The 26,908-nt window shown below is 33.0% G+C and overlaps 1 protein-coding gene across 16 annotated transcripts in view; it reads left to right on the top strand.

Moving 5' to 3' along the window:
• The window catches only part of cdk5rap2 (CDK5 regulatory subunit associated protein 2), a 53,953-nt gene that overhangs the window by 18,924 nt on the left and 8,121 nt on the right, over window positions 1-26,908 (top strand). For 14 of the 16 annotated variants that reach the window (XM_058617934.1, XM_058617939.1, XM_058617932.1 and 11 more), the window contains 9 exons: window positions 493-641; window positions 1,016-1,422; window positions 1,550-1,782; window positions 2,013-2,064; window positions 3,760-3,923; window positions 4,583-4,888; window positions 5,278-5,403; window positions 5,523-5,639; window positions 5,822-6,011. In XM_058617934.1, coding sequence (XP_058473917.1) covers window positions 493-641; window positions 1,016-1,422; window positions 1,550-1,782; window positions 2,013-2,064; window positions 3,760-3,923; window positions 4,583-4,888; window positions 5,278-5,403; window positions 5,523-5,639; window positions 5,822-6,011 — 1,744 coding nt within the window. The remainder of the gene's footprint in view (window positions 1-492; window positions 642-1,015; window positions 1,423-1,549; window positions 1,783-2,012; window positions 2,065-3,759; window positions 3,924-4,582; window positions 4,889-5,277; window positions 5,404-5,522; window positions 5,640-5,821; window positions 6,012-26,908) is intronic. The other 2 variants (XM_058617930.1, XM_058617925.1) reach the window with 2 other exon arrangements.

Genomic DNA, 26,908 nt, shown 5'->3' with positions numbered 1-26,908 from the left:
CTAGTACTCTAAAGATGGTACTTATAGTAGCAACTTCTCACCAGGACATTGCCCTTATTTGTTTTTGCTAGTTGAGCGCTGAATTGAATGTATGAAGCTCACTTCCTAATACAACCTCAAGCAAGTTTCCATGGAAACTTGCGCTACAAGGACCATGCGCAGTTGACATACATTTTCTGCACACAGTCAAAGCTTCATCCATGTAGACCAATGTGGAAATTAGTCAATTATGAAATTTATGTCACACAGACCTTTGAGCACATGTGGAAAGTATGACCCAGCCCTTAATCTGGTATTTCTTGGTACTATTCCTCAATTTGTATGCCATAGTCTTGCATGTTTTCACTCTGATGTTTGGGAATGTCTTTCCAGCACTCATTAACCTTGTACTTTTGTCTTCTTCAGTCTTTTGTCTGCATCAATAGTGGGGGGGTTTATCATTTGTACTTTTTCTGTTCATCATTTGACTTTATCTGTCTCTTATTTTGCCAGATCTAGAGGTTGGTGTGAAACCAAGTTGCAGTGCATCTAGCCTGCCTTCCCTGCTCAAATGTGAACAGACCACCTACTCCTCTACTGAAAACCTGGACTCTAACTCTAGCACCCCATACCCTAGTTCCCCAGCTCTCAGCTCAGCAAAGGTATTCAACATATAATTCAATAAACAGCAAATTTGCACTCAGAGCTTGGCACCTGTAACAAAGTATCCATCCGTCAAAGTTTGAATTTCATGTTCAGCATTGTGCATCGGGCTGAACTGTAAAAAAAAAAAGTATAGATAGTTGTGGATGATTAGTATTTTAATGGACTCGGCTAACAATAGCTTAATTAGCTAGCATCATCTGGTTTCAAAATGAATACCAGTTTTTAAAAGTGCTTATTGTAAGTTACATTCACACAGTATACTGTCAGTTTTATTTATTTACTTGCAATAAGCCACTGTAAAAACCTGTATAAACCAAAATATCAGGGCAAACTGATGTTTTATTATTTACCATCTCCTGTCTATTCTCAGGTCAGTCTGAAAAGCCTCCAGGTTTATGATGAGTATGGTGTTTCTAAGGATCCTCTCCAGCTTCAGGCACAAGTGAGAGAACTGAAGGTCCAGCTAGAAAACCAGACCAAACTCATCCTCCAAATGCGGAATCTTCTGCGTAGAAACTCTCTCTCCAGTGATCTTGTTGCCAACACCTCTGAGCCCTCGATTGTCATCAGGGAACAACAAGGGACACAGGAGGAGGACCACAGCCAACGTAAGAGCCACAGGAATGGGCAGCAAAGGGACAAAAAGCATGGAGAGAGCCAGGCAATGAAGGATAATACAAGTCATTTGAATACAGAGCTGGAGAGACAGAGGACACTGGATAGAAGCACAACTGAACAGCAATCACAGACCTGCAGTGGCTCTACATCACCTGCCCGGTAAGCAGTCTTTTTCATTGCATTATATGACACTCCATTTTTCCTTGAAAGCAGCACAGACATTTTGAGAACAAAATCTTGACTCATGCTGTCTACTTTTTTTTTTTTTCTTGCTTCTTCCCCACAGACTGGACTCACTGGTACAGTCACAGGCCAGAGAGCTGTCACAACTGAGGCAGCAGATAAAGGAGAGCCGCGGACTAGGAGCTCTGCAGCGTCGACAGCTGGAAGAGCTGAGCAAGGCCTTCAAGGAGCTGCTGCAGGCCAGTGAGGTTGACTTTTACATGGGGGAAGTGGTCAAAGAGCAGCTGGACAAGAGTCTGAGTCTTGTGGACAGACTAGAGGGCCGGCTGCACAAAGGTAGCTACAGCCGTGTTGATATTTGTATTTGTCATCATTTGAGAAATGTTATTCTTCAGAACCACATTGCTCACACACTTAAGTGATTTATGATAATCTCAATATTAAGAAAGCATAATGAAGGAAATGTGTTAGTCCTATGAAAACTGACATTCCAAAAGCAGAGAAAGTAATTTGTAATTGATTTTAGCTGACAGGTCTTTGACAGCATGTTTTCCTCTGTCTACCAGGAGAGTCTCATCTGGATAATGAGGACGTGGCAGCTCTAGAATTGTCTTGCAGGTATATCTCTTACTCATTCTGCCCATTGTTGATGCCACAATTAAGTTACTCCAGAATTGTCCACTCCATCTTATAGTCAGGTTTAAGATCGCTGGGTACATTTTAATGTTGTTTAACATGCTTTGAAGGGCTACTTCAATATTTTGGGAAATACACTCTTAGACCGATACAACTCATTTAAATATAAGACTCGTCTGTCTTTGTCCATTGTCAGCTAGGAAGTAAGAAAAAAAAAATCATATACACGCACAACCCTTTTCAAACCCCGAGTTATCTTCTCTACATTTCACGTTTTGTGTTCTCATTACACACAGGAGCGCTAGATGTGTTCTCCTGTTTCCAATCTTCATCCTAAATTAAGCTGTAACTTCATATCTTCCCAACTACTATTACTTTTAAAGCTATTCTAATTAGTTGGTTTATTCTAAATGGTTTAACACAGGCTAAAATTCAAGAAAAAGCAGCTGGTGTGTCTGTATCTAACATGCTTTACAGACAAATGGATTGTTTAAAAGGTAATTAAAGTGGTTGGGTTAGGTTAGCTTAAGTAAATAACATCTTGCACAATTCAATCAGTGATTTGAAGACTCTTATTTACTTATCAGTCATAAATTCTGCACTAAGTATCATTTTATGTCAGTGCTTCAAATAAAGCACCAGAACCCATTACTTTCAGTTACTTGAAGAATACGTAGTAATGCAACAAATACACACAGACACACACAACTCCATCCAGCCAATTGCCTTATGATCCCTGTTGAAGCATGTGATGTTGGTTGTGAATAGCTCCCTACTGTTGACCTAATTTTCTCTGTGTGTCAATCAAAACATTAAGGTCACACTGCCCCCAACGGGGTCATCAGTGTCTCCAGTCATGAGGACATCAACAAAGAACACAAATACACATGTATTACACAAATACATTTCTTATTGATAGTATAAAGCTTTGAGTAATACGGTAAAATAAGTACGTACATTTCCACGTTGTGGGACTAATAAAGGATTATCTAAGATTATCTTATCTTAGTTTACCTTATACCTTAAAATTATTTAATTTAGGTTTTTCTCGCACAGCAATGTTTACTTTTCTGTCGAATTACTGTGTGAACAATTGATAGTGTGAGTGTTTTATGTCATTAAATAAGAATCATAGTTGCATACATTCATTAGTATAACTATCATGGACAGTCTTGGGGAGCTTCAGTTGTCTTATGAGGACAGCATTGGAGATCCTCCTGACAGCCCAGCTAGAATCCAGCAGGAGTTAGATAATCTGCGTTTGGAGCTAGAGGGTGAGAGAGAGCTGCTGCAACAGAACATCAGCGTCCTCGTCCAGCAAAACCTCACCCTGGCTGAATGCACCAGGGAGCAGCTGGACCTGTGAGTGGGTGTGATCCAGTGAGACAGCATGGTGTTTGCTGTGACCTCCTTTTTTTTATGTTTTTCCAGCTGTGTGTTTCCACTGAAACTTCTTTGACATTTCATACATATATATACATATATTTATACTTTCAGTCTTTTGATTTTCTCTTTTTTGGTGTGGATCCTATATCTGTGTATTTGTTTTGCTGTGTTTCCCGTTCAGTAACCCAGCAAGATCCTGTGATAAATTGAATCCAGCTGTTCTTCTACACTAAGTCACCCAAACTGATATTATCATGATTCATTCATTCCTCCTTTTCTTCGTCCTCTCAGGTTGACTAAGGAACTGCAGGAGAAGAACCGTATCATTCAGAGCCTGCAGAGCCAGTTCAGAACCAAAAGTCCAAGCAGCCACCACAGCTCTCGCACTGATCTGCACCACACTGACAGGACCTCTTCCTCCTGTTGTAGCCCACAAGGTGGCAGTCGAGCTCAGAGTAAGCACTTACAGATGCACCACTTAAACAGTCTTAATAATGGACTTAGTTTGTGACTTGGTGTTAGCCAGATGCAATTAAAGATACTAGGCCTAACCAGGTTATAGTATGTACTCAACTGTGATTAACTCTGTTTGATTAAATATCCATATTTTCCACTATTCTTGCATCAATGTAAGTGAGATTACTTTGTCTGCAGCGTAGTCAGTGTAGTCGCATCCTGTAAAGGCACTCATTTTCCACTCAGATCCATTCTGTGTCACTGAGGCATCCCAAATAACAAAGCAGACTGCCCAAGGACAAAGTAGGTGTCCAGTTTCAATCCACCTCCACTGGAATTTGCATTATTCAGTGGCACCTATCTGGTTCAGTCCTTTAAATTTGTGTTCCTCTCAGGAAAAGAGATAGTGAAGGATATTTGGGGGGGTGATATGTGAGAGGTTCCTGCACAGAGGCTTGTCCACCCAAACTCATATTTAACTCAATTCTACCTGAATGTATGTTGCAAGCACCTGACTTTACAGTGGTCATCTTGTTTTACGTGTGCATCACAACAAGATGATGCCAAAACAAGTTTTTAAATAATAAAATATGAATTTATTTATTACATTTTCATAGTCAATCTATATACCTATGTGTGTTTTTTTGTACATGTCTAGGCCAGAGTAATTCCTCTGATTGGATGGGAGCAGCTGTCCCTCCTCCTGTAGGCGGAGTTCAGGTGGAAGGTGTGTCCAGTCTGCAGGACCTCCATAGAGAAAACGAGCAACTGCAAGATCAGCTGAGATGCAGTGAGGTGCTCAATGCCACCCTGCGCAGTGAACTGGATCTGCATCAGTCAATTATGGCCCAGAGCAGCTCTCACCACAGCGAGGAGGGGTCGGGACCCCAGACAGAAGCCCTTAAAGGAGATGGAGACTCTGCGGCAAAGAATGCAGCGGATCAGCCTCGCTCAATGAATTCAGGTTAATATTACCTCTGCCTTTAGTGCTTGGACTCTGAGCTGAAAAATAATCATTTTCAAATAGAAATCCCAATGCAAATCGCAAAGACTACAGTTTAATTGTAGTCTTTAATTCTATTTTTGTTCTATTTTATATGTAAATGGAACTCAAACGTGGGACATTTATATCTTAATGTTTTTATCCTTGTATCAAAATGTACATGCAGTTAATGTTTTGGTAATGTTCCTTCATTTTTTTTTTTAATCAGTTACACAGTAAATATTGAACTAGAACATAACTTAAAATATGTATATGGCATATCAAATCGCAGTATCTGTCTGTAAAAATTTAATTTTGATATTTGCAACACCAAATCACCACACTTTGTTTTTGTCATGTTTTTCTGTCAGACTTATTGGCAGAACATCTTCACGAAATACGAACTTTGAGACAACGATTAGAGGAGAGCATCCGCACCAACGACTGTCTCAGGGAACAGCTGGAGAAGAGGTTAGCCGAGGTGGAGAAAGATCCAGGTACACACGTGAAATCAAGCACTGTCCTCATCTTCCTCATAGTTATTGTCTGCCTTTTCATTTATACAATGTAACTATGGCCTAATATGATAAGTGATGAGTGTGTATCCTTGATTCAGCAGCTACCAACATCTTCATCCATGGCAATGATGACCCCGGTCATCTGGTCAATGAGGTGCGATTTCTCTGGGGACAAAATCAAGCCCTGAAGGAACAGCTGAACATGGGCTCAAGAGGTAAAACACACATTTCCTTACAAGATTATTTAGGTATGTAAGTAAGTAAAAGTAAGTAAAGTTATTTAGGTATACAGCAATGAGTCCAGCAGTCCATTCTGACCAGAGCTTTTTTTGGGTCCTCTAATGAACATTGCTAAAGAGGTATAACGCCAAACTTCAGATATGTTTATTTTCTCCAGACAAGCAGAAGGAGAACGAGAAGCTTCGGGAGACTCTGGCCAGACGGACTTCCAAACTGGAGCAGAGCAGAAAGGAGTCTGAAGCACTGAGGCAGGAAAATAGCGGACTTCATGAGAGTCTGGAGCACAGCAGCCAAGAAAACTCAAAACTGCTGGAGTCGCTGAACTACAGCAAAGAGGAGCTTCAAAGGTACATACACACACAGCTTATGATGCACACCATGCATCACTATCACTGTGAGCAGTTGTGGACCACAGACATCCATACAGCACAATATAAATGCTGTGACTGCTCTTCTCTATGAAACCTGAAACTACACTAGTAGTCTAATTGCCATTCTAAAGACTCATTACTGTTGCTATTATTCCACACTATTAATACAACTCAGAAACATGATAGCTTATCATGTGCAAAAGCATGCTAACACTATAATGATGGTATGTGACACACAGTTAGGTCAGGCTGACACTTGAAACCTGGAGTCTAGTTTACTGTCGGATCACTTTCCTTATCTTGTAATTTGGAGTATGTAAGGTGTTGTTTACTTAATACAGTGCTTAACAAATTTGACCACCACTCAAAGCCACAGCTGTTCGAAATTAACAGCAATGTTAATTATCAGATGTTTTTATGTTTATATAATGGTCAATACCGTCAAATGTGACAAAAAAGTCATAGTATAGTATGTCGTCCAAAATCACTCAAAAAAGTCATAGTATAGTATGTCGTCCAAAATGTGACAAAAAAGTCATAGTATAGTATGTCGTCCAAAATCATGAAAAAACATCATAGTATAGTATGTCTTCCAAAATCATGGAAAAACATCATAGTATAGTATGTCTTCCAAAATCATGAAAAAACATCATAGTAAAGCATGTCGTCCAAAATGTGACAAAAAAGTCATAGGTTAGTATGTCGTCCGAAATAATGAAAAAACATCATAGTATATAGTATTTCGTCCAAAATGTGACAAAAAAGTCATGCTATAATATGTCGTCCAAAATGTGACAAAAAAGTCATAGTATAGTATGTCGTCCAAAATGTGACAAAAACGTCATAGTATAGCATGTCATCCAAAATGTGACAAAAAAGTCATACTATAGTATGTCGTCCAAAATCATGAAAAAACATCATAGTATAGCATGTCGTCCAAAATGTGACAAAAAAGTCATAATATAGCATGTCGTCCAAAATGTGACAAAAAAGTCATACTAAAGTATGTTGTCCAAAATCATGAAAAAACATCATAGTATAGTATGTCTTCCAAAATCATGAAAAAACATCATAGTATAGCATGTCGTCCAAAATGTGACAAAAAAGTCATAGTATAGCATGTCGTCCAAAATGTGACAAAAAAGTCATAGTATAGTATGTCGTCCAAAATCATGAAAAAACATCATAGTATAGTATGTCGTCCAAAATCATGAAAAAACATCATAGTATAGTATGTCTTCCAAAATCATGGAAAAACATCATAGTATAGCATGTCGTCCAAAATGTGACAAAAAAGTCATAGTATAGTATGTCGTCCAAAATCATGAAAAAACATCATAGTATAGTATGTCGTCCAAAATCATGAAAAAACATCATAGTATAGTATGTCTTCCAAAATCATGGAAAAACATCATAGTATAGTATGTCGTCCAAAATGTGCATGTAGTCCAAAATCATGAAAAAACATCATAGTATAGTATGTTGTCCAAAATCATGAAAAAACATAGTATAGCATGTCGTCCAAAATGTGACAAAAAAGTCATACTATAGTATGTCTTCCAAAATCATGAAAAAACATCATAGTATAGCATGTCGTCCAAAATGTGACAAAAAAGTCATACTATAGTATCTCGTTCAAAATCATAAAAACATCTTAGTATAGCATGTCGTCCAAAATGTGACAAAAAAGCCATACTATAGTATGTCGTTCAAAATCATAAAAACATCTTAGTATAGCATGTCGTCCAAAGTGTGACAAAAAAGTCATACTATAGTATGTCGTTCAAAATCATGAAAAAAACATCATAGTATAGCATGTCGTCCAAAATGTGACAAAAAAGTCATAGTATAGCATGTCGTCCAAAATGTGACAAAAAAGTCATTGTATAGTATGTCGTTCAAAATCATGAAAAAAAATCATAGTATAGCATGTCGTCCAAAATGTGACAAAAAAGTCATAGTATAGTATGTCGTCCAAAATCATGAAAAAACATCATAGTATATAGTATGTCGTCCAAAATCATGAAAAAACATCATAGTATAGTATGTCTTCCAAAATCATGGAAAAACATCATAGTATAGCATGTCGTCCAAAATGTGACAAAAAGTCATAGTATAGTATGTCGTCCAAAATCATGAAAAAACATCATAGTATAGTATGTCGTCCAAAATCATGAAAAAACATCAAAGTATATAGTATGTCTTCCAAAATCATGGAAAAACATCATAGTATAGCATGTCGTCCAAAATGTGACAAAAAACTCATAGTATAGTATGTCGTCCAAAATGTGACATAAAAGTCATACTATAGTATGTTGTCCAAAATCATGAAAAAACATCATAGTATAGCATGTCGTCCAAAATGTGACAAAAAAGTCATAGTATAGCATGTCGTCCAAAATGTGACAAAATAGTCATAGTATAGCATGTCGTCCAAAATGTGACAAAAAAGTCATAGTATAGTATGTCGTCCAAAATCATGAAAAAACATCATAGTATAGTATGTTGTCCAAAATCATGAAAAAACATCATAGTATAGTATGTCTTCCAAAATCATGGAAAAACATCATAGTATAGCATGTCGTCCAAAATGTGACAAAAAAGTCATAGTATAGCATGTCGTCCAAAATGTGACAAAAAAGTCATAGTATAGTATGTCGTCCAAAATGTGACAAAAACGTCATAGTATAGCATCTCGTCCAAAATGTGACAAAAAAGTCATACTATAGTATGTCGTCCAAAATCATGAAAAAACATCATAGTATAGCATGTCGTCCAAAATGTGACAAAAAAGTCATAATATAGCATGTCGTCCAACATGTGACAAAAAAGTCATACTATAGTATGTTGTCCAAAATCATGAAAAAACATCATAGTATAGTATGTCTTCCAAAATCATGAAAAAACATCATAGTATAGCATGTCGTCCAAAATGTGACAAAAAAGTCATAGTATAGCATGTTGTCCAAAATGTGACAAAAAAGTCATAGTATAGTATGTCGTCCAAAATCATGAAAAAACATCATAGTATAGTATGTTGTCCAAAATCATGAAAAAACATCATAGTATAGTATGTCTTCCAAAATCATGGAAAAACATCATAGTATAGCATGTCGTCCAAAATGTGACAAAAAAGTCATACTATAGTATGTCGTCCAAAATGTGACAAAAAAGTCATACTATAGTATGTCGTCCAAAATGTGACAAAAAAGTCATACTATAGTATGTTGTCCAAAATCATGAAAAAACATCATAGTATAGTATGTTGTCCAAAATCATGAAAAAACATCATAGTATAGCATGTCGTCCAAAATGTGACAAAAAAGTCATACTATAGTATGTCTTCCAAAATCATGAAAAAACATCATAGTATAGCATGTCGTCCAAAATGTGACAAAAAAGTCATACTATAGTATGTCGTTCAAAATCATAAAAACATCTTAGTATAGCATGTCGTCCAAAGTGTGACAAAAAAGTCATACTATAGTATGTCGTTCAAAATCATGAAAAAAACATCATAGTATAGCATGTCGTCCAAAATGTGACAAAAAAGTCATAGTATGACATGTCGTCCAAAATGTGACAAAAAAGTCATAGTATAGCATGTCGTCCAAAATGTGACAAAAAAGTCATAGTATAGTATGTCGTTCAAAATCATGAAAAAAAATCATAGTATAGCATGTCGTCCAAAATTTGACAAAAAAGTCATAGTATAGTCAGTCGTCCAAAATCATGAAAAAACATCATAGTATAGTATGTTGTCTAAAATCATGAAAAAACATCATAGTATAGCATGTCGTCCAAAATGTGACAAAAAAGTCATACTATAGTATGTCTTCCAAAATCATGAAAAAACATCATAGTATAGCATGTCGTCCAAAATGTGACAAAAAAGTCATACTAAAGTATGTCGTTCAAAATCATAAAAACATCTTAGTATAGCATGTCGTCCAAAGTGTGACAAAAAAGTCATACTATAGTATGTCGTTCAAAATCATGAAAAAAACCTCATAGTATAGCATGTCGTCCAAAATGTGACAAAAAAGTCATAGTATAGCATGTTGTCCAAAATGTGACAAAAAAGTCATAGTATAGCATGTCGTCCAAAATGTGACAAAAAAGTCATAGTATAGCATGTCGTCCAAAATGTGACAAAAAAGTCATAGTATAGTATGTCGTTCAAAATCATGAAAAAAAATCATAGTATAGCATGTCGTCCAAAATGTGACAAAAAAGTCATAGTATAGTATGTCGTTCAAAATCATGAAAAAAACATCATAGTATAGCATGTCGTCCAAAATGTGACAAAAAAGTCATAGTATAGTATGTCGTCCAAAATCATGAAAAAACATCATAGTATAGTATGTCGTCCAAAATCATGAAAAAACATCATAGTATAGTATGTCTTCCAAAATCATGGAAAAACATCATAGTATAGCATGTCGTCCAAAATGTGACAAAAAACTCATAGTATAGCATGTCGTCCAAAATGTGACAAAAAAGTCATAGTATAGCATGTCGTCCAAAAAGTGACAAAAAAGTCATGCTATAATATGTCGTCCAAAATGTGACAAAAAAGTCATAGTATAGTATGTCGTCCAAAATGTGACAAAAACGTCATAGTATAGCATCTCGTCCAAAATGTGACAAAAAAGTCATACTATAGTATGTCGTCCAAAATCATGAAAAAACATCATAGTATAGCATGTCGTCCAAAATGTGACAAAAAAGTCTTACTATAGTATGTCTTCCAAAATCATGAAAAAACATCATAGTATAGCATGTCGTCTAAAATGTGACAAAAAAGTCATAGTATAGCATGTCGTCCAAAATTTGACAAAAAAGTCATACTATAGTATGTCTTCCAAAATCATGAAAAAACATCATAGTATAGTATGTCGTCCAAAATGTGACAAAAAAGTCATAGTATAGCATGTCGTCCAAAATCATGAAAAAACATCATAGTATAGTATGTTGTCCAAAATCATGAAAAAAACATCATAGTATAGCATGTCGTCCAAAATCATGAAAAAACGTCATAGTATAGCATGTCGTCCAAAATGTGACAAAAAAGTCATACTATAGTATGTTGTCCAAAATCATGAAAAAACATCATAGTATAGTATGTCGTCCAAAATGTTACAAAAAAGTCATACTATAGTATGTTGTCCAAAATCATGAAAAAACATCATAGTGTAGTATGTCGTCCAAAATGTAACAAAAAAGTCATAGTATAGCATGTTGTCCAAAATGTGACAAAAAAAGTCATACTATAGTATGTTGTCCAAAATCATGAAAAAACATCATAGTAGTATGTTGTCCAAAATCATGAAAAAACATCATAGTATAGCATGTCGTCCAAAATGTGACAAAAAAGTCATACTAAAGTATGTCGTTCAAAATCATAAAAACATCTTAGTATAGCATGTCGTCCAAAGTGTGACAAAAAAGTCATACTATAGTATGTCGTTCAAAATCATGAAAAAAACATCATAGTATAGCATGTCGTCCAAAATGTGACAAAAAAGTCATAGTATAGCATGTTGTCCAAAATGTGACAAAAAAGTCATAGTATAGCATGTCGTCCAAAATGTGACAAAAAAGTCATAGTATAGCATGTCGTCCAAAATGTGACAAAAAAGTAATAGTATAGTATGTCGTTCAAAATCATGAAAAAAAATCATAGTATAGCATGTCGTCCAAAATGTGACAAAAAAGTCATAGTATAGTATGTCGTTCAAAATCATGAAAAAAACATCATAGTATAGCATGTCGTCCAAAATGTGACAAAAAAGTCATAGTATAGTATGTCGTCCAAAATCATGAAAAAACATCATAGTATAGCATGTCGTCCAAAGTGTGACAAAAAAGTCATACTATAGTATGTCGTTCAAAATCATGAAAAAAACATCATAGTATAGCATGTCGTCAAAAATGTGACAAAAAAGTCATAGTATAGCATGTTGTCCAAAATGTGACAAAAAAGTCATAGTATAGCATGTCGTCCAAAATGTGACAAAAAAGTCATAGTATAGTATGTCGTTCAAAATCATGAAAAAAAATCATAGTATAGCATGTCGTCCAAAATGTGACAAAAAAGTCATAGTATAGTATGTCGTTCAAAATCATGAAAAAAACATCATAGTATAGCATGTCGTCCAAAATGTGACAAAAAAGTCATAGTATAGTATGTCGTCCAAAATCATGAAAAAACATCATAGTATAGTATGTCGTCCAAAATCATGAAAAAACATCATAGTATAGTATGTCTTCCAAAATCATGGAAAAACATCATAGTATAGCATGTCGTCCAAAATGTGACAAAAAACTCATAGTATAGCATGTCGTCCAAAATGTGACAAAAAACTCATAGTATAGCATGTCGTCCAAAATGTGACAAAAAAGTCATGCTATAATATGTCGTCCAAAATGTGACAAAAAAGTCATAGTATAGTATGTCGTCCAAAATGTGACAAAAACGTCATAGTATAGCATCTCGTCCAAAATGTGACAAAAAAGTCATACTATAGTATGTCGTCCAAAATCATGAAAAAACATCATAGTATAGCATGTCGTCCAAAATGTGACAAAAAAGTCATAATATAGCATGTCGTCCAAAATGTGACAAAAAAGTCATAGGTTAGTATGTTGTCCAAAATCATGAAAAAACATCATAGTATAGTATGTCTTCCAAAATCATGAAAAAACATCATAGTATAGCATGTCATCCAAAATGTGACAAAAAAGTCATAGTATAGCATGTCGTCCAAAATGTGACAAAAAAGTCATAGTAAAGTATGTCGTCCAAAATCATGAAAAAACATCATAGTATAGTATGTTGTCCAAAATCATGAAAAAACATCATAGTATAGTATGTCTTCCAAAATCATGGAAAAACATCATAGTATAGCATGTCGTCCAAAATGTGACAAAAAACTCATAGTATAGCATGTCGTCCAAAATGTGACAAAAAAGTCATACTATAGTATGTCGTCCAAAATGTGACAAAAAAGTCATACTATAGTATGTCGTCCAAAATGTGACAAAAGAGTCATACTATAGTATGTTGTCCAAAATCATGAAAAAACATCATAGTATAGTATGTTGTCCAAAATCATGAAAAAACATCATAGTATAGCATGTCGTCCAAAATGTGACAAAAAAGTCATACTATAGTATGTCTTCCAAAATCATGAAAAAACATCATAGTATAGCATGTCGTCCAAAGTGTGACAAAAAAGTCATACTATAGTATGTCGTTCAAAATCATGAAAAAAACATCATAGTATAGCATGTCGTCCAAAATGTGACAAAAAAGTCATAGTATAGCATGTCGTCCAAAATGTGACAAAAAAGTCATAGTATAGCATGTCGTCCAAAATGTGACAAAAAAGTCATAGTATAGTATGTCGTTCAAAATCATGAAAAAAAATCATAGTATAGCATGTCGTCCAAAATGTGACAAAAAAGTACTGGTATAGTATGTCGTCCAAAATCATGAAAAAACATCATAGTATAGTATGTCGTCCAAAATCATGAAAAAACATCATAGTATAGTATGTCTTCCAAAATCATGGAAAAACATCATAGTATAGCATGTCGTCCAAAATGTGACAAAAAACTCATAGTATAGCATGTCGTCCAAAATGTGACAAAAAAGTCATACTATAGTATGTTGTCCAAAATCATGAAAAAACATCATAGTATAGTATGTCGTCCAAAATCATGAAAAAACATAGGATAGCATGTCGTCCGAAATGTGACAAAAAGTCATAGGTTAGTATGTCGTCCGAAATAATGAAAAAACATCATAGTATAGCATGTCGTCCAAAATGTGACAAAAAAGTCATACTATAGTATGTCTTCCAAAATCATGAAAAAACATCATAGTATAGCATGTCGTCCAAAGTGTGACAAAAAAGTCATACTATAGTATGTCGTTCAAAATCATGAAAAAAACATCATAGTATAGCATGTCGTCCAAAATGTGACAAAAAAGTCATAGTATAGCATGTCGTCCAAAATGTGACAAAAAAGTCATAGTATAGCATGTCGTCCAAAATGTGACAAAAAAGTCATAGTATAGTATGTCGTTCAAAATCATGAAAAAAAATCATAGTATAGCATGTCGTCCAAAATGTGACAAAAAAGTACTGGTATAGTATGTCGTCCAAAATCATGAAAAAACATCATAGTATAGTATGTCTTCCAAAATCATGAAAAAACATCATAGTATAGCATGTCGTCCAAAATGTGACAAAAAAGTCATAGTATAGCATGTCGTCCAAAATGTGACAAAAAAGTCATAGTATAGTATGTCGTCCAAAATCATGAAAAAACATCATAGTATAGTATGTTGTCCAAAATCATGAAAAAACATCATAGTATAGAATGTCTTCCAAAATCATGGAAAAACATCATAGTATAGCATGTCGTCCAAAATGTGACAAAAAACTCATAGTATAGCATGTCGTCCAAAATGTGACAAAAAAGTCATACTATAGTATGTCGTCCAAAATGTGACAAAAAAGTCATACTATAGTATGTCGTCCAAAATGTGACAAAAAAGTCATACTATAGTATGTTGTCCAAAATCATGAAAAAACATCATAGTATAGTATGTTGTCCAAAATCATGAAAAAACATCATAGTATAGTATGTCGTCCAAAATGTGACAAAAAAGTCATACTATAGTATGTCGTCCAAAATCATGAAAACACATCATAGTATAGCATGTCGTCCAAAATGTGACAAAAAAGTCATACTATAGTATGTTGTCCAAAATCATGAAAAAACATCATAGTATAGTATGTCTTCCAAAATCATGAAAAAACATCATAGTATAGCATGTCGTCCAAAATGTGACAAAAAAGTCATACTATAGTATGTCTTCCAAAATCATGAAAAAACATCATAGTATAGTATGTCTTCCAAAATCATGAAAAATCATCATAGTATAGTATGTCGTCCAAAATGTGACAAAAAAGTCAAAGTATAGCATGTCGTCCAAAATCATGAAAAAACATCATAGTATAGCATGTCTTCCAAAATCACAAAAAAACGTCATAGTATAGTATGTCGTCCAAAATGTGACAAAAAAGTCATAGTATAGTATGTCGTTCAAAATCATGAAAAAACATCATAGTATAGCATGTCTTCCAAAATCACAAAAAAACGTCATAGTATAGTATGTCGTCCAAAATGTGACAAAAAAGTCATAGTATAGTATGTCGTTCAAAATCATGAAAAAACATCATAGTATAGTATGTTGTCCAAAATCATGAAGAAACATCATAGTATAGCATGTCGTCCAAAATGTGACAAAAAAGTCATACTATAGTATGTCGTCCAAAATCATGAAAAAACATAGTATAGCATGTCGTCCAAAATGTGAAAAAAAAGTCATAGGTTAGTATGTCGTCCAAAGTCATGAAAAACCATCATAGTATAGTATGTCGTCCAAAATGTGACAAAAAAGTCATACTATAGTATGTTGTCCAAAATCATGAAAAAACATCATAGTATAGTATATCGTCCAAAATCATGAAAAACCATCATAGTATAGTATGTCGTCCAAAATGTGACAAAAAAGTCATACTATAGTATGTTGTCCAAAATCATGAAAAAACATCATAGTATAGTATGTCGTCCAAAATCATGAAAAAAACATCATAGTATAGTATGTCGTCCAAAATGTGACAAAAAAGTCATACTATAGTATGTCTTCCAAAATCATGAAAAAACATAGTATAGCATGTCGTCCAAAATGTGACAAAAAAGTCATACTGTGGTATGTCGTCCGAAATGTGACAAAAAAAGTCATACTATAGTATGTTGTCCAAAATCATGAAAAAACATCATAGTATAGTATGTCGTCCAAAATCATGAAAAAAACATCATAGTATAGTATGTCGTCCAAAATGTGACAAAAAAGTCATACTATAGTATGTCGTCCAAAATCATGAAAACACATCATAGTATAGCATGTCGTCCAAAATGTGACAAAAAAGTCATACTATAGTATGTTGTCCAAAATCATGAAAAAGCATCATAGTATAGTATGTCTTCCAAAATCATGAAAAAACATCATAGTATAGCATGTCGTCCAAAATGTGACAAAAAAGTCATACTATAGTATGTCTTCCAAAATCATGAAAAAACATCATAGTATAGCATGTCGTCCAAAATGTGACAAAAAAGTCATACTATAGTATGTCGTCCAAAATCATGAAAAAACATCATAGTATAGTATGTCGTCCAAAATGTGACAAAAAAGTCATACTATAGTATGTCGTCCAAAATCATGAAAAAACATCATAGTATAGTATGTCGTCCAAAATGTGACAAAAAAGTCATACTATAGTATGTTGTCCAAAATCATGAAAAACCATCATAGTATAGTATGTCGTCCAAAATGTAACAAAAAAGTCATACTATAGTATGTCTTCCAAAATCATGAAAAAACATCCTAGTATAGCATGTCGTCCAAAATGTGACAAGAAAGTCATACTATAGTATGTTGTCCAAAATCATGAAAAAACATCATAGTATAGTATGTCTTCCAAAATCATGAAAAAACATCATAGTATAGCATGTCGTCCAAAATGTGACAAAAAAGTCATACTATAGTATGTTGTCCAAAATCATGAAAAAACATCATAGTATAGTATGTCTTCCAAAATCATGAAAAAACATCATAGTATAGCATGTCGTCCAAAATGTGACAAAAAAGTCATACTATAGTATGTCTTCCAAAATCATGAAAAAACATCATAGTATAGTATGTCTTCCAAAATCATGAAAAAACATCATAGTATAGTATGTCGTCCAAAATGTGACAAAAAAGTCAAAGTATAGCATGTCGTCCAAAATCATGAAAAAACATCATAGTATAGCATGTCTTCCAAAATCACAAAAAAACGTCATAGTATAGTATGTCGTCCAAAATGTGACAAAAAAGTCATAGTATAGTATGTCGTTCAAAATCATGAAAAAACATCATAGTATAGCATGTCGTCCAAAATGTGACAAAAAAGTCATAGTATAGTATGTCGTCCAAAATGTGACAAAAAAGTCATACTCTAGTATGTCGTCCAAAATGTGACAAAAAAAGTCATACTATAGTATGTTGTCCAAAATCATGAAAAAACATCATAGTATAGTATGTCGTCCAAAATCATGAAAAAAACATCATAGTATAGTATGTCGTCCAAAATGTGACAAAAAAGTCATACTATAGTATGTCGTCCAAAATCATGAAAACACATCATAGTATAGCATGTCGTCCAAAATGTGACAAAAAAGTCATACTATAGTATGTTGTCCAAAATCATGAAAAAACATCATAGTATAGTATGTCTTCCAAAATCATGAAAAAACATCATAGTATAGCATGTCGTCCAAAATGTGACAAAAAAGTCATACTATAGTATGTCTTCCAAAATCATGAAAAACATCATAGTATAGTATGTCGTCCAAAATGTGACAAAAAAGTCATAGTATAGCATGTTGTCCAAAATCATGAAAAAAACATCATAGTATAGCATGTCGTCCAAAATCACAAAAAAACATCATAGTATAGCATGTCGTCCAAAATGTGACACTATAGTATGTTGTCCAAAATCATGAAAAAACATCATAGTATAGTATGTTGTCCAATATCATGAAGAAACATCATAGTATAGCATGTCGTCCAAAATGTGACAAAAATGTCATACTATAGTATGTCTTCCAAAATCATGAAAAAACATCCTAGTACAGCATGTCGTCCAAAATGTGACAAAAAAGTCATACTATAGTATGTTGTCCAAAATCATGAAAAAACATCATAGTATAGTATGTCGTCCAAAATGTGACAAAAAAGTCATACTATAGTATGTTGTCCAAAATCATGAAAAACCATCATAGTATAGTATGTCGTCCAAAATGTGACAAAAAAGTCATAGGTTAGTATGTCGTCCAAAATCATGAAAAAACATAGTATAGCATGTCGTCCAAAATGTGACAAAAAAGTCATAGGTTAGTATGTCGTCCAAAATCATGAAAAACCATCATAGTATAGTATGTCGTCCAAAATGTGACAAAAAAGTCATACTATAGTATGTTGTCCAAAATCATGAAAAAATATCATAGTATAGTATGTCGTCCAAAATCATGAAAAAAACATCATAGTATAGTATGTCGTCCAAAATGTGACAAAAAAGTCATACTATAGTATGTCTTCCAAAATCATGAAAAAACATAGTATAGCATGTCGTCCAAAATGTGACAAAAAAGTCATACTATAGTATGTCGTCCGAAATGTGACAAAAAAAGTCATACTATAGTATGTTGTCCAAAATCATGAAAAAGCATTATAGTATAGTATGTCTTCCAAAATCATGAAAAAACATCATAGTATAGCATGTCGTCCAAAATGTGACAAAAAAGTCATACTATAGTATGTCTTCCAAAATCATGAAAAAACATCATAGTATAGCATGTCGTCCAAAATGTGACAAAAAAGTCATACTATAGTATGTCGTCCAAAATCATGAAAAAACATCATAGTATAGTATGTCGTCCAAAATGTGACAAAAAAGTCATACTATAGTATGTCGTCCAAAATCATGAAAAAACATCATAGTATAGTATGTCGTCCAAAATCATGAAAAAACATCATAGTATAGTATGTCTTCCAAAATCATGGAAAAACATCATAGTATAGCATGTCGTCCAAAATGTGACAAAAAACTCATAGTATAGCATGTCGTCCAAAATGTGACAAAAAACTCATAGTATAGCATGTCGTCCAAAATGTGACAAAAAAGTCATGCTATAATATGTCGTCCAAAATGTGACAAAAAAGTCATAGTATAGTATGTCGTCCAAAATGTGACAAAAACGTCATAGTATAGCATCTCGTCCAAAATGTGACAAAAAAGTCATACTATAGTATGTCGTCCAAAATCATGAAAAAACATCATAGTATAGCATGTCGTCCAAAATGTGACAAAAAAGTCATAATATAGCATGTCGTCCAAAATGTGACAAAAAAGTCATAGGTTAGTATGTTGTCCAAAATCATGAAAAAACATCATAGTATAGTATGTCTTCCAAAATCATGAAAAAACATCATAGTATAGCATGTCATCCAAAATGTGACAAAAAAGTCATAGTATAGCATGTCGTCCAAAATGTGACAAAAAAGTCATAGTAAAGTATGTCGTCCAAAATCATGAAAAAACATCATAGTATAGTATGTTGTCCAAAATCATGAAAAAACATCATAGTATAGTATGTCTTCCAAAATCATGGAAAAACATCATAGTATAGCATGTCGTCCAAAATGTGACAAAAAACTCATAGTATAGCATGTCGTCCAAAATGTGACAAAAAAGTCATACTATAGTATGTCGTCCAAAATGTGACAAAAAAGTCATACTATAGTATGTCGTCCAAAATGTGACAAAAGAGTCATACTATAGTATGTTGTCCAAAATCATGAAAAAACATCATAGTATAGTATGTTGTCCAAAATCATGAAAAAACATCATAGTATAGCATGTCGTCCAAAATGTGACAAAAAAGTCATACTATAGTATGTCTTCCAAAATCATGAAAAAACATCATAGTATAGCATGTCGTCCAAAGTGTGACAAAAAAGTCATACTATAGTATGTCGTTCAAAATCATGAAAAAAACATCATAGTATAGCATGTCGTCCAAAATGTGACAAAAAAGTCATAGTATAGCATGTCGTCCAAAATGTGACAAAAAAGTCATAGTATAGCATGTCGTCCAAAATGTGACAAAAAAGTCATAGTATAGTATGTCGTTCAAAATCATGAAAAAAAATCATAGTATAGCATGTCGTCCAAAATGTGACAAAAAAGTACTGGTATAGTATGTCGTCCAAAATCATGAAAAAACATCATAGTATAGTATGTCGTCCAAAATCATGAAAAAACATCATAGTATAGTATGTCTTCCAAAATCATGGAAAAACATCATAGTATAGCATGTCGTCCAAAATGTGACAAAAAACTCATAGTATAGCATGTCGTCCAAAATGTGACAAAAAAGTCATACTATAGTATGTTGTCCAAAATCATGAAAAAACATCATAGTATAGTATGTCGTCCAAAATCATGAAAAAACATAGGATAGCATGTCGTCCGAAATGTGACAAAAAGTCATAGGTTAGTATGTCGTCCGAAATAATGAAAAAACATCATAGTATAGCATGTCGTCCAAAATGTGACAAAAAAGTCATACTATAGTATGTCTTCCAAAATCATGAAAAAACATCATAGTATAGCATGTCGTCCAAAGTGTGACAAAAAAGTCATACTATAGTATGTCGTTCAAAATCATGAAAAAAACATCATAGTATAGCATGGCGTCCAAAATGTGACAAAAAAGTCATAGTATAGCATGTCGTCCAAAATGTGACAAAAAAGTCATAGTATAGCATGTCGTCCAAAATGTGACAAAAAAGTCATAGTATAGTATGTCGTTCAAAATCATGAAAAAAAATCATAGTATAGCATGTCGTCCAAAATGTGACAAAAAAGTACTGGTATAGTATGTCGTCCAAAATCATGAAAAAACATCATAGTATAGTATGTCTTCCAAAATCATGAAAAAACATCATAGTATAGCATGTCGTCCAAAATGTGACAAAAAAGTCATAGTATAGCATGTCGTCCAAAATGTGACAAAAAAGTCATAGTATAGTATGTCGTCCAAAATCATGAAAAAACATCATAGTATAGTATGTTGTCCAAAATCATGAAAAAACATCATAGTATAGAATGTCTTCCAAAATCATGGAAAAACATCATAGTATAGCATGTCGTCCAAAATGTGACAAAAAACTCATAGTATAGCATGTCGTCCAAAATGTGACAAAAAAGTCATACTATAGTATGTCGTCCAAAATGTGACAAAAAAGTCATACTATAGTATGTCGTCCAAAATGTGACAAAAAAGTCATACTATAGTATGTTGTCCAAAATCATGAAAAAACATCATAGTATAGTATGTCTTCCAAAATCATGAAAAAACATCATAGTATAGCATGTCGTCCAAAATGTGACAAAAAAGTCATACTATAGTATGTCTTCCAAAATCATGAAAAAACATCATAGTATAGTATGTCTTCCAAAATCATGAAAAAACATCATAGTATAGTATGTCGTCCAAAATGTGACAAAAAAGTCAAAGTATAGCATGTCGTCCAAAATCATGAAAAAACATCATAGTATAGCATGTCTTCCAAAATCACAAAAAAACGTCATAGTATAGTATGTCGTCCAAAATGTGACAAAAAAGTCATAGTATAGTATGTCGTTCAAAATCATGAAAAAACATCATAGTATAGCATGTCTTCCAAAATCACAAAAAAACGTCATAGTATAGTATGTCGTCCAAAATGTGACAAAAAAGTCATAGTATAGTATGTCGTTCAAAATCATGAAAAAACATCATAGTATAGCATGTCGTCCAAAATGTGACACTATAGTATGTTGTCCAAAATCATGAAAAAACATCATAGTATAGTATGTTGTCCAAAATCATGAAGAAACATCATAGTATAGCATGTCGTCCAAAATGTGACAAAAAAGTCATACTATAGTATGTCGTCCAAAATCATGAAAAAACATAGTATAGCATGTCGTCCAAAATGTGAAAAAAAAGTCATAGGTTAGTATGTCGTCCAAAGTCATGAAAAACCATCATAGTATAGTATGTCGTCCAAAATGTGACAAAAAAGTCATACTATAGTATGTTGTCCAAAATCATGAAAAAACATCATAGTATAGTATATCGTCCAAAATCATGAAAAACCATCATAGTATAGTATGTCGTCCAAAATGTGACAAAAAAGTCATACTATAGTATGTTGTCCAAAATCATGAAAAAACATCATAGTATAGTATGTCGTCCAAAATCATGAAAAAAACATCATAGTATAGTATGTCGTCCAAAATGTGACAAAAAAGTCATACTATAGTATGTCTTCCAAAATCATGAAAAAACATAGTATAGCATGTCGTCCAAAATGTGACAAAAAAGTCATACTGTGGTATGTCGTCCGAAATGTGACAAAAAAAGTCATACTATAGTATGTTGTCCAAAATCATGAAAAAACATCATAGTATAGTATGTCGTCCAAAATCATGAAAAAAACATCATAGTATAGCATGTCGTCCAAAATGTGACAAAAAAGTCATACTATAGTATGTCTTCCAAAATCATGAAAAAACATCATAGTAAAGCATGTCGTCCAAAATGTGACAAAAAAGTCATACTATAGTATGTTGTCCAAAATCATGAAAAAACATCATAGTATAGTATGTCGTCCAAAATCATGAAAAAAACATCATAGTATAGCATGTCGTCCAAAATGTGACAAAAAAGTCATACTATAGTATGTCTTCCAAAATCATGAAAAAACATCATAGTAAAGCATGTCGTCCAAAATGTGACAAAAAAGTCATACTATAGTATGTCGTCCAAAATCATGAAAAAACATCATAGTATAGTATGTCGTCCAAAATGTGACAAAAAAGTCATACTATAGTATGTCGTCCAAAATCATGAAAAAACATCATAGTATAGTATGTCGTCCAAAATGTGACAAAAAAGTCATACTATAGTATGTTGTCCAAAATCATGAAAAACCATCATAGTATAGTATGTCGTCCAAAATGTAACAAAAAAGTCATACTATAGTATGTCTTCCAAAATCATGAAAAAACATCCTAGTATAGCATGTCGTCCAAAATGTGACAAAAAAGTCATACTATAGTATGTTGTCCAAAATCATGAAAAAACATCATAGTATAGTATGTCGTCCAAAATCATGAAAAAACATCATAGTATAGTATGTCTTCCAAAATCATGGAAAAACATCATAGTATAGCATGTCGTCCAAAATGTGACAAAAAACTCATAGTATAGCATGTCGTCCAAAATGTGACAAAAAACTCATAGTATAGCATGTCGTCCAAAATGTGACAAAAAAGTCATGCTATAATATGTCGTCCAAAATGTGACAAAAAAGTCATAGTATAGTATGTCGTCCAAAATGTGACAAAAACGTCATAGTATAGCATCTCGTCCAAAATGTGACAAAAAAGTCATACTATAGTATGTCGTCCAAAATCATGAAAAAACATCATAGTATAGCATGTCGTCCAAAATGTGACAAAAAAGTCATAATATAGCATGTCGTCCAAAATGTGACAAAAAAGTCATAGGTTAGTATGTTGTCCAAAATCATGAAAAAACATCATAGTATAGTATGTCTTCCAAAATCATGAAAAAACATCATAGTATAGCATGTCATCCAAAATGTGACAAAAAAGTCATAGTATAGCATGTCGTCCAAAATGTGACAAAAAAGTCATAGTAAAGTATGTCGTCCAAAATCATGAAAAAACATCATAGTATAGTATGTTGTCCAAAATCATGAAAAAACATCATAGTATAGTATGTCTTCCAAAATCATGGAAAAACATCATAGTATAGCATGTCGTCCAAAATGTGACAAAAAACTCATAGTATAGCATGTCGTCCAAAATGTGACAAAAAAGTCATACTATAGTATGTCGTCCAAAATGTGACAAAAAAGTCATACTATAGTATGTCGTCCAAAATGTGACAAAAGAGTCATACTATAGTATGTTGTCCAAAATCATTAAAAAACATCATAGTATAGTATGTTGTCCAAAATCATGAAAAAACATCATAGTATAGCATGTCGTCCAAAATGTGACAAAAAAGTCATACTATAGTATGTCTTCCAAAATCATGAAAAAACATCATAGTATAGCATGTCGTCCAAAGTGTGACAAAAAAGTCATACTATAGTATGTCGTTCAAAATCATGAAAAAAACATCATAGTATAGCATGTCGTCCAAAATGTGACAAAAAAGTCATAGTATAGCATGTCGTCCAAAATGTGACAAAAAAGTCATAGTATAGCATGTCGTCCAAAATGTGACAAAAAAGTCATAGTATAGTATGTCGTTCAAAATCATGAAAAAAAATCATAGTATAGCATGTCGTCCAAAATGTGACAAAAAAGTACTGGTATAGTATGTCGTCCAAAATCATGAAAAAACATCATAGTATAGTATGTCGTCCAAAATCATGAAAAAACATCATAGTATAGTATGTCTTCCAAAATCATGGAAAAACATCATAGTATAGCATGTCGTCCAAAATGTGACAAAAAACTCATAGTATAGCATGTCGTCCAAAATGTGACAAAAAAGTCATACTATAGTATGTTGTCCAAAATCATGAAAAAACATCATAGTATAGTATGTCGTCCAAAATCATGAAAAAACATAGGATAGCATGTCGTCCGAAATGTGACAAAAAGTCATAGGTTAGTATGTCGTCCGAAATAATGAAAAAACATCATAGTATAGCATGTCGTCCAAAATGTGACAAAAAAGTCATACTATAGTATGTCTTCCAAAATCATGAAAAAACATCATAGTATAGCATGTCGTCCAAAGTGTGACAAAAAAGTCATACTATAGTATGTCGTTCAAAATCATGAAAAAAACATCATAGTATAGCATGTCGTCCAAAATGTGACAAAAAAGTCATAGTATAGCATGTCGTCCAAAATGTGACAAAAAAGTCATAGTATAGCATGTCGTCCAAAATGTGACAAAAAAGTCATAGTATAGTATGTCGTTCAAAATCATGAAAAAAAATCATAGTATAGCATGTCGTCCAAAATGTGACAAAAAAGTACTGGTATAGTATGTCGTCCAAAATCATGAAAAAACATCATAGTATAGTATGTCTTCCAAAATCATGAAAAAACATCATAGTATAGCATGTCGTCCAAAATGTGACAAAAAAGTCATAGTATAGCATGTCGTCCAAAATGTGACAAAAAAGTCATAGTATAGTATGTCGTCCAAAATCATGAAAAAACATCATAGTATAGTATGTTGTCCAAAATCATGAAAAAACATCATAGTATAGAATGTCTTCCAAAATCATGGAAAAACATCATAGTATAGCATGTCGTCCAAAATGTGACAAAAAACTCATAGTATAGCATGTCGTCCAAAATGTGACAAAAAAGTCATACTATAGTATGTCGTCCAAAATGTGACAAAAAAGTCATACTATAGTATGTCGTCCAAAATGTGACAAAAAAGTCATACTATAGTATGTTGTCCAAAATCATGAAAAAACATCATAGTATAGTATGTCTTCCAAAATCATGAAAAAACATCATAGTATAGCATGTCGTCCAAAATGTGACAAAAAAGTCATACTATAGTATGTCTTCCAAAATCATGAAAAAACATCATAGTATAGTATGTCTTCCAAAATCATGAAAAAACATCATAGTATAGTATGTCGTCCAAAATGTGACAAAAAAGTCAAAGTATAGCATGTCGTCCAAAATCATGAAAAAACATCATAGTATAGCATGTCTTCCAAAATCACAAAAAAACGTCATAGTATAGTATGTCGTCCAAAATGTGACAAAAAAGTCATAGTATAGTATGTCGTTCAAAATCATGAAAAAACATCATAGTATAGCATGTCTTCCAAAATCACAAAAAAACGTCATAGTATAGTATGTCGTCCAAAATGTGACAAAAAAGTCATAGTATAGTATGTCGTTCAAAATCATGAAAAAACATCATAGTATAGCATGTCGTCCAAAATGTGACACTATAGTATGTTGTCCAAAATCATGAAAAAACATCATAGTATAGTATGTTGTCCAAAATCATGAAGAAACATCATAGTATAGCATGTCGTCCAAAATGTGACAAAAAAGTCATACTATAGTATGTCGTCCAAAATCATGAAAAAACATAGTATAGCATGTCGTCCAAAATGTGAAAAAAAAGTCATAGGTTAGTATGTCGTCCAAAGTCATGAAAAACCATCATAGTATAGTATGTCGTCCAAAATGTGACAAAAAAGTCATACTATAGTATGTTGTCCAAAATCATGAAAAAACATCATAGTATAGTATATCGTCCAAAATCATGAAAAACCATCATAGTATAGTATGTCGTCCAAAATGTGACAAAAAAGTCATACTATAGTATGTTGTCCAAAATCATGAAAAAACATCATAGTATAGTATGTCGTCCAAAATCATGAAAAAAACATCATAGTATAGTATGTCGTCCAAAATGTGACAAAAAAGTCATACTATAGTATGTCTTCCAAAATCATGAAAAAACATAGTATAGCATGTCGTCCAAAATGTGACAAAAAAGTCATACTGTGGTATGTCGTCCGAAATGTGACAAAAAAAGTCATACTATAGTATGTTGTCCAAAATCATGAAAAAACATCATAGTATAGTATGTCGTCCAAAATCATGAAAAAAACATCATAGTATAGTATGTCGTCCAAAATGTGACAAAAAAGTCATACTATAGTATGTTGTCCAAAATCATGAAAAAGCATCATAGTATAGTATGTCTTCCAAAATCATGAAAAAACATCATAGTATAGCATGTCGTCCAAAATGTGACAAAAAAGTCATACTATAGTATGTCTTCCAAAATCATGAAAAAACATCATAGTATAGCATGTCGTCCAAAATGTGACAAAAAAGTCATACTATAGTATGTCGTCCAAAATCATGAAAAAACATCATAGTATAGTATGTCGTCCAAAATGTGACAAAAAAGTCATACTATAGTATGTCGTCCAAAATCATGAAAAAACATCATAGTATAGTATGTCGTCCAAAATGTGACAAAAAAGTCATACTATAGTATGTTGTCCAAAATCATGAAAAACCATCATAGTATAGTATGTCGTCCAAAATGTAACAAAAAAGTCATACTATAGTATGTCTTCCAAAATCATGAAAAAACAT

Source organism: Solea solea, chromosome 19, assembly GCF_958295425.1.
Source record: "Solea solea chromosome 19, fSolSol10.1, whole genome shotgun sequence".
NCBI classification, from domain to species: domain Eukaryota; kingdom Metazoa; phylum Chordata; class Actinopteri; order Pleuronectiformes; family Soleidae; genus Solea; species Solea solea.
The sequence above is the reverse complement of the archived record's forward strand: the minus strand, read 5'-3'. Positions and strand labels throughout refer to the sequence as shown.